At 48.2% G+C, this 12,966-nt stretch overlaps 1 protein-coding gene across 3 annotated transcripts in view; it reads right to left on the bottom strand.

Moving 5' to 3' along the window:
• Positions 1-12,966, bottom strand: part of ABCA7 (ATP binding cassette subfamily A member 7) — a 243,777-nt gene that overhangs the window by 213,229 nt on the left and 17,582 nt on the right. For all 3 annotated transcript variants that reach the window (XM_069218017.1, XM_069218018.1, XM_069218019.1), the window contains exons 2-4: positions 11,496-11,701; positions 10,418-10,511; positions 1,330-1,471 (exon numbers count right to left, since the gene is read on the bottom strand). In XM_069218017.1, coding sequence (XP_069074118.1) covers positions 1,330-1,471; positions 10,418-10,511; positions 11,496-11,561 — 302 coding nt within the window. In that variant the 5' untranslated portion in view covers positions 11,562-11,701. The remainder of the gene's footprint in view (positions 1-1,329; positions 1,472-10,417; positions 10,512-11,495; positions 11,702-12,966) is intronic.

Here is a 12,966-nt window from a genome sequence, read left to right as displayed (position 1 = left end):
GGTATGTCCCAGTAAAATGCCAAAATTGTGTTGAAAAATTGGGTTTTCTGATTCAAGTCTGCCTGTTCCTGAAAGCTGGGAAGCTGGTGATTTTAGCACCGCAAACCCTTTGTTGATGCCCTTTTCGGGGGAAATACCACAAGCCTTCTTCTGCAGCCCATTTTTCCCTTTTTTTTAAAAAAAAAACGAAATTTTCACTGTTTTTTGGCAAATTTCTTGGCCTCCTTCTGGGGAACCCACAAAGTCTGGGTACCTCTAGAATCCCTAGGATGTTGGAAAAAAAGGACGCAAATTTGGCGTGGGTAGCTTATGTGAACAAAAAGTTATGAGGGCCTAAGCGCGAACTGCTCCAAATAGCCAAAAAAAGGCTCGGCACAGGAGGGGGAAAAGGCCTGGCAGCGAAGGGGTTAATAAGAGACCTTCTAGAAGAACAGACTTTACAACAATCAACAAGAGACTTTCTGGATGAAAAAAACTTCACAACAATCAACAAGAGATGTCCTGTAACAATAGGCTATACAACAATCTACAAGAGATCCCCCATGAACAACAGACTTCACAACAATCAACAAGAGACGTCCTGGAAGAACAGACTTCACAACAATCAACAAGAGAACTCCTGGAAGAACAGACTTCACAACAATCAACAAGAGACCTCCTGGAAGAACAGACTTCACAACAATCAACAAGAGACCTCCTGGAAGAACAGACTTCACAACAATCAACAAGAGACGTCCTGGAAGAACAAACTTCACAACAATCAACAAGAGAACTCCTGGAAGAACAGACTTCACAACAATCAACAAGAGACCTCCTGGAAGAACAGACTTCACAACAATCAACAAGAGAACTCCTGGAAGAACAGACTTCACAACAATCAACAAGAGACCTCCTGGAAGAACAGACTTCACAACAATCAAGAAGAGACTTCCTGGCAGAACAGACTTCACAAAGATCAACAAGAGAACTCCTGGAAGAACAGACTTCACAACAATCAACAAGAGATGTCCTATAACAGACTATACAACAAACTACAAGAGATCCCCTGGGACAACAGACTTCACAACATGGAGGAGGCAACCCTTGGAACCAACAGTAAAATGTGAGCATGTACAGGGGACTCCAGCGACGTTCAGGCATGAGAGCACTCCTGGGATGATGTAATACCCCAGAATGCATAATGAAATGTCCAGGGTTGAGCCAGCCACTGCTGCAGGCAGGACAAGTGCCCTGGGTCCTTTCCTGTCCACTTGTTGCTTTCTGACTCCTTCATATAGTTCTACACTCCCTGCAACCCGATCAGATGCACAGGACGCTGCTGGGACTCACATGGACTCTTTGAAGTTACCCACGGTGCCCGGAGTCTCCCCCGGTGTTGGGTGCCGGAAGCAGGGGTTGTTGACATTACAGACGATGCCCTGAATCCACGGCAGGGTGCCGGCTGAGGGTAAGGCCTTGTTGGGGAAGTGACCTGCAAGTAAACACAAATTCAGTAAGAAATGAAGGTAGAGGAAGTCACACATACAAATACAATAAATAATCGCCTCGGGAATCAGAGACAAATGTAGAATCATACACAGCCTAGAGGAACATGCGAGTAATAAATATAACTAAGCAAACAAGCAATTATCTTTTTTTTCTCTCACACAGAATCAGGCTGATGCGAAATTGCGAGCCAGCTATGAGTAATTCTCCATTAATACCTTTAGAGTTTAATGGTAAATGTGAGAGTCACATGTACACCTTTGTTATGTACATAGGGTAAGACTCCCATAATCATAAGATATTCAAGCAAGCCAGGGTCAACTTAACACCCCACTGATGATGAAGCGTGCTACAATATGTGGGTGGGGGCCTTGCCTTCCTAGAAACTTATCACCAGGAAATTTGTAGGAAAAGGCACAACATACTTGCCCTATTCTTTAACACAGTGAGGTGTGTCTGTATGTATCCGTCGGCCTGGGAATGCATATGTTTGTGTGTACGCGTACGGGCACCCGGTATATGTATATATCTGTCTGCGGCGTAGTGTGTGTACGTCAGAGTCCTGTATATATGGCTCAGGTGCCCTCCCGCAGATAACCATGAAAGTGGTGACGGACGTTCCCGTGTCCGCATCGGTTATTCTTCAAGGAGCCGCACATGTCTGGGGTAAAAGGCAGAGCTGGTGCTGGAATGTTTGTCGTCTTAGGAGAATTGACAATGTACTCGGTGCATCCCATGGCTACGTGTTCGCCACTCACCACACTGTCTGGTGGGATCGTAGCTAATAAAACCATCTTCGGTCGCCCTTATTTCGCGCAGGTCTGGGGCAGGGCCAGACAGAAGCACTCTAATAACTAAGACAAAGAGACACTCGGTGCACGAGCCGCCTCCTAAATAAATCTGAGCACTGTCGATCACAGGCCGGAAACGCAGTGTGTGAGGCGACCGCTCTTAAACTCAATAACAGTAACACCGACAGCAGCGCCTAGATGCAGTTTAGTGAGTGGCCTGTGCTATAGTGCTTGATCTCTCCATAATACCACACTGGCCACAAGCGCTGTGAAGCTTTAGACTTCTAAGAGCTCTATAAATGGGAAGATAAACTACTCACCACACTATATCACAGCAGAGGACCGCAGGAATGCCGATCCCTTCCTGTCTTCCATCTTTTGGCACAGAGACAAGTACTGCGTGGGTAGTAGGGGGAAGGATGAAATCTAGCGCACAGTACAGATCTGAAGGCCCACAGGTGCTCCCTAGTAGGGGTTACCACATGCTCCTTGTGTGCAATGATCATCCTTTGCTGAGCACGTAAATGCCCTGAAGTATGACTTGTTTATCTGTGCACTGGCTATGAAGCACATACATAAGCTGAAAGGTACAGATTTCTCCTTCAGGTTGCACACAAGCACATTTTCTGTTCAGTGGGGAAGGAGTCTATTTATTCAGGGTGCTTCAGATGGGACTTGGGTGCAAGCAGGTAATTTAGGAATCTGTTGAACTAACAACTCTGATAATGTTTACAGAAGCCAGGGTGCATAAACTGCATAGAAACGTAAACTAATGGAAGTTAACACTTCTTTTGAAGAGAGATGAGAGAGGCTGTGGTTTTGTGGCTAGCAGAACACACACAGAGACTGGTAAGCACTTGGAAACCAACGACAACATCCACATGCATTTTCTGCTTGAGCACGTTATCCTTTTCTTTGCACACTCTGTGAACCCTGGATGTTTTTTCCACTGCTAGCTTGTTGATGCCCCATTTGTGCCTTGCTATCGAGAACATGATTATGTTGATTCTCGTAGCTACGAAGATTTGCAAATCCAATCTAGGTCTCACCTAGGAGAGCTATGGGCTTTGTGAATGTTAGCGATGCTGTACAGCAGTGTGGCTGCTCTACAGCACGACTGAGCCTGAAAAACAAAAAGCGCTATGACGTAGCCAGCGATGGTGACATTACAGAGCGCTTTTATTGCTGGCAGGCGGTGGGCAACGTGGAACGAGGGGGGACAAGCATGTGTGTGGGGAAACACACACAAGGGAGGGGATGGGGAAAAGCGCTAAAATGCACCCAGCACGGACAGCGTCATAGAGGCTTTTTTCAGGGGGGAGGGAGACTTGCATGTAGGAGACTATATGAAGTTTTGAGTGTCAGGTCATGGTCTCTTGGGCTGCATGGCTGCGAGGAGTGACAATCCAGTGATCAGGCCTGGGCTACCAACTAGCCCCAGCAGGCTAGTTCAGCTTTTGTAACCCTGAGAACAGAAAGTCAGCCAACTGACTCTTGGAATCTCTGCTTCAAGCTGAACTCGAGGGACGACTTCTCCATGAGCAGGACACAGCAGGTACAGTGTTTTCTTCCTCTAGGAGTGACAGGTGCGGTCCAACTTCGGCGAGGGCTCTTCTTTCCGGTTCCTAAGTCAGTACGGTAATTCTTCTTTTGTCCTTGTCTTGAAGTCAAGCTAGATCCGAGTTCTGGGTGCCAGAGGTGCCCCTTCTATGACCAGAAACTGCCATCGGGGGAGGCTGCAGCACTAGTCAATGGGTGACTAAGTTCCCTCCTGCATGAATGCAACGTTGTGTGCAGTGTGGCATCCAGCCATCCCAGTAGGCTCCATTCTGCCTGCTCTCAAGATGGCAGAGCCCCTCTCTCATCCTCAAGAGGTGTGGCCCACACACCCAACGGAAAACTGGTTTTGACCAGTGTTTCTGCCTCTCTGTCCTTGACGTCAACCTTTGTACCCGAACAAAAGAGCGGGCCCTCTCGAGTGCGGTGAGCATTTGTCCTTCAAAGGCAGCTTCCTGCTTAAAGCTCGCCTTTTGGGCTAACACCTGTGTGGCTTCCTTCTAGGAGGCGATAACACCTCCGCCGACAGCAGGCCTCTATTGTTACCTGTCCTGGGGGTCGTTTACGCGTCTCCCCAGGCGGGCAGAACACCGTCTCCTGGCCAGCCTCAGTGAATGGCCACTTGAAAACTTGGGCAACAGAGTAGCAACGTTCTAAAAGTTGCATGTAGCAACAAGTTACATTATTGGCATAAATTCGGGCTTAATGTAACAAACAGTTTGATACTTTGAAGCTTCGGTAGGACAATTCAGAAGTTAGCACAGCTGAGTTGTCAGCGTGTAACTGTATTTGCCAATGTGGCTACCAACCTCTCCCGCAGTGAAAGGAACAATTGCGGGGTTTTACTGCTAGAATAGGTTAAATAAGTGTTCTACTTTACTAATGTGTTGCGCCCTGCCTTGGGACTCGTTAGGCCTTCTGTAGGGATGATTGCACACATTAGAAAGGGAGTTTGGGATTTGTCATTTCTTAAGATGGCAAAGTCGAACCAGCAGTTTTAAACTACCCTCCCAGTCTGCCGAGGCAGGCTAGGAGCCATGTTTTATCTTGTCCACTCAGGGTTGCACAACAAGTGCTGCAGTCTCTGAGGGGATACTCAAATGTACAAGCCATGGGTACCCCAGTACCATAAACTGGGGGTCTAGATGTAAATTAGCTTACGCCAACTTGGTATAAGTCAAACAACCAGATATCTTTCGAAGCACATCCACAAGCCCTGATAATGAGGGCTCAGGGCATTTCAGGGCCATTACACTAGTGCTCAGTGGTCACAATGGGGGTATAAAATGGGGCAAAGCCTGCAAAAAGCATGTTTCCCCACATAGTGCTTAAAGAAAGAAAATATAGGACTTCACTAAATGAGCAGTGGAGGGACACAACTAATGGGTCCATGCTCCAGTGGAGGGACAAACACACGAAGTGGAAGGAAGCATATAGCAGCCGACCAATAGGAGCAAGAAAATGAGAGTGACAATGAAGCCAACCAATGGGTAAGCTCCTAGCCCACTATCAGAAAACAATGCGTCTCACAAGAGACCGTGCATGTGCGGTCTAGCCAAGACATGAAAAGGGTTGGCATTTATGGCAATATTAACTATTTTCCTCTGCCTATCAGTGAAATTAGTAACTGGCACCTTCGGTTCTCAGGCGTCCGTTAAACGCATCCCAATGAAACAAAGGAAACATATAACTCCTCAAGGGCAAAGAACGAGATAGCCTTCCCCTCAGCACCTTTGGGGCTGGCTGTGTTGAGGACGAGACTATCTTGTCTTTAGCACTTAAGTGGTTAAGAAGGTAAAATCCAGACCAGCTCAAGGCCCACGCTCCATCCTACAGCTGAAGTTGATTCCAGAGTCACTGTTCTTTCTTTACTCACAGCAGTGAGGCAGCCCCTCTTAATAGGGATCATGAGGCAATGGTTAAAGTCTGCAGCCGCTAGAAAACACAGTGTCGCTCTTGATGGCTCTCATTCACTTGATGGTCTCCCTCTCCATCCGGGCATAACTGTTGGGTGACTTTGGTTCGCTCTGGTAGCCTCCTATTCCGTAGTCACGAGACTGCCTCAATTCCCAGCTGCGTTGACAATATCCACCACCCAGTCATGAGTAGCAGTATTGAGAAATCTTGTACCAGCCTCGCTTGGATTCATTCCTATCTCATGGATCGCGTGAAGGTTATTACACCTTCTTGATCCAATTCTCAGCTGACTGGCTGCACGGGTCCTTGCTCTCAGCTGTCTGCAGGGTTCTTTAATATTAGATGACCGGCTGCAGGGGTCCTCGCTCTCAGCTGGCTGCAGGGTTCTTTACTATTAGATGACTTGTTGCAGCATTCCTCATTCTCAGATGTTTGCAATGTTCCTCACTCTCAGCTGGTTCTAGCGTTCCTCACTCTTAGATGACTGGTTGCAGCGTTGCTCGCTCTCAGCTGTCTGCAGCGTTCCTCACTCTCAGCTGTCTGCAACGTTCCTCGCTCTTAGAAGACTGGCTGCAGCGTTCCTCGCTCTCAGCTGGCTGCAGTGTTCTTTACTCTTAGATGACTGGCTGCAGTGTTCCTCGCTCTCAGCTGGCTGCATCGTTCTTTACTCTTAGATGACTGGCTGCAGCGTTCCTCGCTCTCAGCTGGCTGCAGGGTTCTTTACTCTTAGATGACTGGCTGCAGCGTTACTCGCTCTCAGCTGGCTGCAGCGTTCCTAGCTCTCAGCTGGCTGCAGCGTTCCTAGCTCTCAGCTGGCTGCAGCGTTCCTAGCTCTCAGCTGGCTGCAGGGTTCTTTACTCTTAGATGACTGGCTGCAGCGTTCCTCGCTCTCAGCTGGCTGCAGGGTTCTTTACTGTTAGATGACTTGCTGCAGCGTTCCTCGCTCTCAGCTGGCTGCAGCGTTCCTCGCTCTCAGCTGTCTGCAACGTTCCTCGCTCTTAGAAGACTGGCTGCAGCGTTCCTCACTCTCAGCTGGCTGCAACGTTCTTTACTCTTAGATGACTGGCTGCAGCGTCCCTCGCTCGCAGCCGGCAGCAGGGTTCTTTACTCTTAGATGACTGGCTGCAGTGTCCCTCGCTCGCAGCCGGCTGCAGGGTTCTTTACTCTTAGATGACTGGCTGCAGCGTTACTCGCTCTCAGCTGGCTGCAGCGTTCTTTACTCTTAGATGACTGGCTGCAGTGTTCGTCGCTCTCAGCTGGCTGCATCGTTCTTTACTCTTAGATGACTGGCTGCAGCGATCCTCGCTCTTAGAAGACTGGCTGCAGCGTTCTTTACTCTTAGATGACTGGCTGCAGTGTTCCTCGCTCTCAGCTGGCTGCAGCGTTCTTTACTCTTAGATGACTGGCTGCAGTGTCCCTCGCTCGCAGCCGGCTGCAGGGTTCTTTACTCTTAGATGACTGGCTGCAGCGTTACTCGCTCTCAGCTGGCTGCAGCGTTCCTAGCTCTCAGCTGGCTGCAGCGTTCCTAGCTCTCAGCTGGCTGCAGCGTTCCTAGCTCTCAGCTGGCTGCAGGGTTCTTTAATATTAGATGACCGGCTGCAGGGGTCCTCGCTCTCAGCTGGCTGCAGGGTTCTTTACTATTAGATGACTTGTTGCAGCATTCCTCATTCTCAGATGTTTGCAATGTTCCTCACTCTCAGCTGGTTCTAGCGTTTCTCACTCTTAGATGACTGGTTGCAGCGTTGCTCGCTCTCAGCTGTCTGCAGCGTTCCTCACTCTCAGCTGTCTGCAACGTTCCTCGCTCTTAGAAGACTGGCTGCAGCGTTCCTCGCTCTCAGCTGGCTGCAGTGTTCTTTACTCTTAGATGACTGGCTGCAGTGTTCCTCGCTCTCAGCTGGCTGCATCGTTCTTTACTCTTAGATGACTGGCTGCAGCGTTCCTCGCTCTCAGCTGGCTGCAGGGTTCTTTACTCTTAGATGACTGGCTGCAGCGTTACTCGCTCTCAGCTGGCTGCAGCGTTCCTAGCTCTCAGCTGGCTGCAGCGTTCCTAGCTCTCAGCTGGCTGCAGCGTTCCTAGCTCTCAGCTGGCTGCAGGGTTCTTTACTCTTAGATGACTGGCTGCAGCGTTCCTCGCTCTCAGCTGGCTGCAGGGTTCTTTACTGTTAGATGACTTGCTGCAGCGTTCCTCGCTCTCAGCTGGCTGCAGCGTTCCTCGCTCTCAGCTGTCTGCAACGTTCCTCGCTCTTAGAAGACTGTCTGCAGCGTCCCTCGCTCTCAGCTGGCTGCAGGGTTCTTTACTCTTAGATGACTGGCTGCAGCATCCCTCGCTCGCAGCCGGCAGCAGGGTTCTTTACTCTTAGATGACTGGCTGCAGTGTCCCTCGCTCTCAGCCGGCTGCAGGGTTCTTTACTCTTAGATGAATGGCTGCAGCGTCCCTCGCTCTCAGCTGTGTGCAGGGTTCTTTACTCTTAGATGACTGCCTGCAGCGTCCCTCGCTCGCAGCCGGCAGCAGTGTTCTTTACTCTTAGATGACTGGCTGCAGTGTCCCTCGCTCGCAGCCGGCTGCAGGGTTCTTTACTCTTAGATGACTGGCTGCAGCGGTCCTCGCTCTCAGCAGCGTTCCTCGGGGTCGCCTACCATATCCTCATTGATCAGACAGCTCTTACTCCTATGTGTGTGCCAATGACACCCAGCTATTTTTTTAACTGGGCAAGGAGCTGGGTTTCATGGCTTGCAGGTGCTAAGCCAGCTGGCTGGTGGCCCAACATTGGCCTCACTTCTACCTGTATTTCCCCATTTGAATTCACCCACTTAATAATAGTAAAAGGCCAGTTATGACTTCCCCTTTATTTCATTATTTTGTAATTTCATCTCCTAGTCCTGAAATTTAATTTTGCAGTAATGTTAACTGCTTCCTCACTCTTTTTATATCCTTGCATTCTGTTTGTTCAATACTAATCTTTGGCCAAATCGTAAATTGGATATTTACATTTTTGTAATTATCTAATTACAGACATTAACCCCATCAGTCTTAAGTGCCAATAACCATAAGGTTTATTCTAACCATAACGTTATATTTGATTAAATACATTTATGTTTAATTTAATTTAATTCATTCTCTAGACCAGTTAAAAACAATCTCTTCAGGTGCAACAGCAATTAATTTAAAACTATAAAATCATTCTAATACAAAATATTAGTCCAGTACTAACTTTCAATATTTTTAATTACTGTTCAATGCATTACAATAATGTGAACTCTAATCCGAACATTCCCATAATATATTAGTAATCATTTGTCTCTTACAGAATTGAGTGGTATGGCCAGACCTAGCAAACGCCAGCTGTTTCTCAGCAAGCCACCTCTTCCCTGCTCAGTCTTGTATAGAGGTGGGGAACCCCTGGGGGCCTCATTCAAAGTACCGAAAATCATCTAACTCATGAAGGAAATTCGTAACCGAGAGTTAAATCCAGCAGTTGAATTTCCTCAACAATAATATGCCTATGATGAGGGGAGTCGGCAGAATTATTTTCTATATTTAGAGTTTCCTTGGGGAAATGGTTCCTAAAAAACTCTCCCTAAAAATCTCTGGGCCTGAATTAGAGTTCTGCGGACCAGCTACTTTATCACAAAAGTGACGGCTCTCCTGTCTGCCATTCTACAGGTGCCATTATATCCACGTCACTTCTAATATGGTGGACGGAATAGCTGTCGCATTTGTGACAGAGTAACCCATCCGCGGATCTCTAAATCAGGCCTAAGTCGCTCAGACTTTAGTGTGAGAAACATCCTGCTGCAGGCCAGCCATCAGAGAACCACCATCTCCACTGACCTGACGGAGATCCATCTAATATGGTGGAGTACCCTGTCCGCTGATCTCTAAATCAGTCCCAAGTCCCTTAGTCTTCACTGTGAGAAACATCCTGCTGCAGGCCAGCCATCAGAGAACCACCATCTCCGATGCATCCTAGTGGTTGCTGCAAAGGGACCCCCGCCATGTCTATGGAAACTTTGTCAAGAACTTCTCCCCAGCAGTTTGGCCGGTACTCTACACTGGGTGGGCTTGCCACCTCTGGATTGCTGGGAGGCGACCTCCCCCACCACAGTGGCTTAGCGATCGGCCATACACGGCGTAAATGGGGCTGCTTTATTGTGTGTTTTTGTAACCCTAAATATACCTAATTTAAACGTTTTTTCATGGTGTTTTGGGGAAAGTGATGGCATAACACAATAGATGCAAGCAAAGCAAAGGGGCTTTTGAAATACTTGCACGGGCGTTAAGGCCGGGCAAACTTACGGCAGGTTACCAGCTGCGTGCGGACGCAAGGTCCCATTCAAGATCCTCTCCAGAGTCCACTGCTCTTTGTTTGCACCAGAGAGGCCTACTCGAGGCTTTCTGCCCATTCACAGCAAACTTCTGCAAATGCAGCAGTTCAAGCACAAAAGAAAGAATTGTGCTGTTCGTCGCTTCTGTAACTTCCTCAAAGAGCTCCATCCTCAGCCTGCTCGCCCTGTCGTCATAAAGCAAGACAGCCATCTCTATTTCCACTGAATGCTGTGCCTGTAGCAGTCCTCACTCAGAAACCAGACAACTTCCAGGTGTTTGTGCATGACATCAAGTACAGAACAACAAACTGCAAAGGATGCACTGCGCCCGAAACACTTACACTCATGCTGCTCGACGGGAGGGTGGGATTGTCGCACCGAGATCAGGATGAAGAACAAGAAGAGAGGCCACAGGAGCTCAATGGTCAGCTGCACCTGGGGAGAGTTAACAGAACACTCTAAGCAGTGATGCAGATTAGAGCACAGGACAAGACACACAGGATGGAAAGACCACACTATGCAACATGAGGCAGGCGTGAGAAATCGTGAGAGCACAAACCTGAGGCAAGAAATGAAAAACAGATGTATAGCAAGGTATGAGAAGCACATGGGCAGAAATCTCAGGACAGAAGAAGCACAAAGCTATTGTGAACTGAAAAAGAGTGTTTGTAATCAATCACATCCCAACACAGACAGAACTGGAGAACTCAGAGTTCAAGAAGAGTCAGCAACCCATGAAGCTGGAGACCACCAGACAGATGCAGACAGAGGCAAATCTAGAGGTTACAGCAAAGACCAGACACACCCGGTGCACTGAAACCATTTACACAGCTAACTGTGCCTACCAATGCTGCATCACCAGTGGTGATACTCAGACACTCATTTAACTCATGTACCCTAAGTATTCAGATTGTGAAAAGAAGAGGGCTGTGACGAGAAAAGACAATGAGCTGTGGACTGCACTGACAGTGGTTAGCAGACGCCTGTGAGAGCTGTGCAGTAGGAGCAGAGGTTGGAGGGAGCTGTACACTGCCTCCGGTTGAGCAGCAGTGCACCGCTTCGATGATGTACACAGAACTAGTAGTGGTCGGAGGGATTCTTGCATTCACCAGTGGTAGTGGCCTGGGAGCAGGACATCACCTCTAGACTCTACACTGCTTTGGCAGTGGTAGGGGGTGGCTGCAGAATGTGCCCCTGAGGGTGCACAAGGCAGTGACAGTCGTTGGAAAGGCATTATTATGCACAGGACCCTTGCAATGGTCGGGGAGACCTACTACCTGTGGTATGCCCATAGATCTGGTCTAGAATAGAAGGGGACATGAGATGTTTCTAGGAGCTGCATCATAGTAAAGTTAACCTGTGCCTTACATTGAATTGCAAACTACTTTCAGCTCGAGAGCGGAGGTGAGAGAGACTTACAGTTTGTCGTCTTCGATACGTGAAGTTCTTCCACAGCAGAAGTCCCAGCTGAACCCAGAATGCCATGACGTATGCGATGCCAGCATTATCTGAAGCCTTGGGTCACCGATGCAAGTACATTCCTGAGGGTAAGAGAGGGCCAGCATAATCTGGAGGTCTCTTGAGGCACCAGCATTACCACAGTCTGCTCACTCTGTGGCTCCTGTCTGTAAGAAGGAGAACATTCATGTCACAAACACAGAAAGACGTGATGTAATACCCATGAGCGTCAGGTTGTGTTGCAATGGAAGCACAAATTGACTCTTAAGACATCCTGCGCCTGTTTTTAACAAGAATGTCATCTGCATACAGCGAAGAACCACTGGGCTTTAGCAAAGAATCTTGGGAGCCCAACTGGAATGATTAGTAGTCCTCCGGCACCAAGGCCCCACACAGCCCTTCAGTGACTTGGCTCTGGCTGCCATGGGTGCCTCACACAAGGCCTGAAAGCCTGGGACTGTGGGGGGCTCTATGAAGCAGTAGGGGCTGACACAGTGGGAGTACAAGTGACTGTGTTTCATCAGAGCTCTCAGTCCTTTCTCTGTGTAGGTAGATTCTTGTGCATGTCAAAAACAGGAGAGTAAAGGTGGCAGCTTAAAACAGTCAGACAGTGCTCAAGACCATCTTTGGCTATGCTGACCATTCCTAATTTAAAGCTCCAATCCAATGTATAGTACTTGCATAAAGTGTAGCCCATGTGGCTGCCTTGCAGAGCCCAGCAACAGGAATGTGCCATCCCTCGAGGGCTGCCGCAATGAGAAGCATTATAAAAGGTGGAAAACATGTCAATGTCACGGATGATCTTTCAGCAACACTGAAAAACATTACAAGGTGTCGAAAACATATCAAAGTAACAAATGCTCTTTCTAGCACTGAAAACGATTCAGGGAAAGATATTGGACTACAATTCTCCAGATGAAGATTGGAATTGGAACTGGCCTGCCTTAGGCAGGAAAGAAAAGTTTGTCCTCAGCACATTCGTACATTTTGGGAAACAGAGACTTGCTCATACGGTGAGCCGATGCACCGGCAGCTAGAAAGAATGTTTGTCATTGAAGATTGTTTTCAAATAAAAGAAAGATTCCTCGTTAGAGTCCCTACGGTTGCCAATTGCTGTCAGATAAGACCTGCATGTGTCAGTCTGGGTGTTGCCTAAAGGAGATGCATATGAAGAAAAAAATCCATAGAACAACTAGGGGGTTAGAGGCCTTCTTACAAGCTCAAAGGTCAAACACATCTTATACCAGACTGGATCCTGAGGTCAAAGCTTCCTCCCAGAGCACCCTCTTTCTATACAGGGCTGCAAGGAATCTGCTTTGTGTCAGACACATCTGCTTATGGATGGGCTCCAAGGAGTGGCTCCCTGCTAGACACATCTGCTTATGGATGGGCTCCAAGGAGTGGCTCCCTGCTAGACACATCTGCTCATGGA

The sequence above is a fragment of the Pleurodeles waltl genome, chromosome 12 (assembly GCF_031143425.1).
Source record: "Pleurodeles waltl isolate 20211129_DDA chromosome 12, aPleWal1.hap1.20221129, whole genome shotgun sequence".
Classification (NCBI taxonomy): Eukaryota; Metazoa; Chordata; class Amphibia; order Caudata; family Salamandridae; genus Pleurodeles; species Pleurodeles waltl.
Note: the sequence above shows the minus strand (reverse complement) of the source record. Positions and strands in the feature narration are given on the sequence as shown.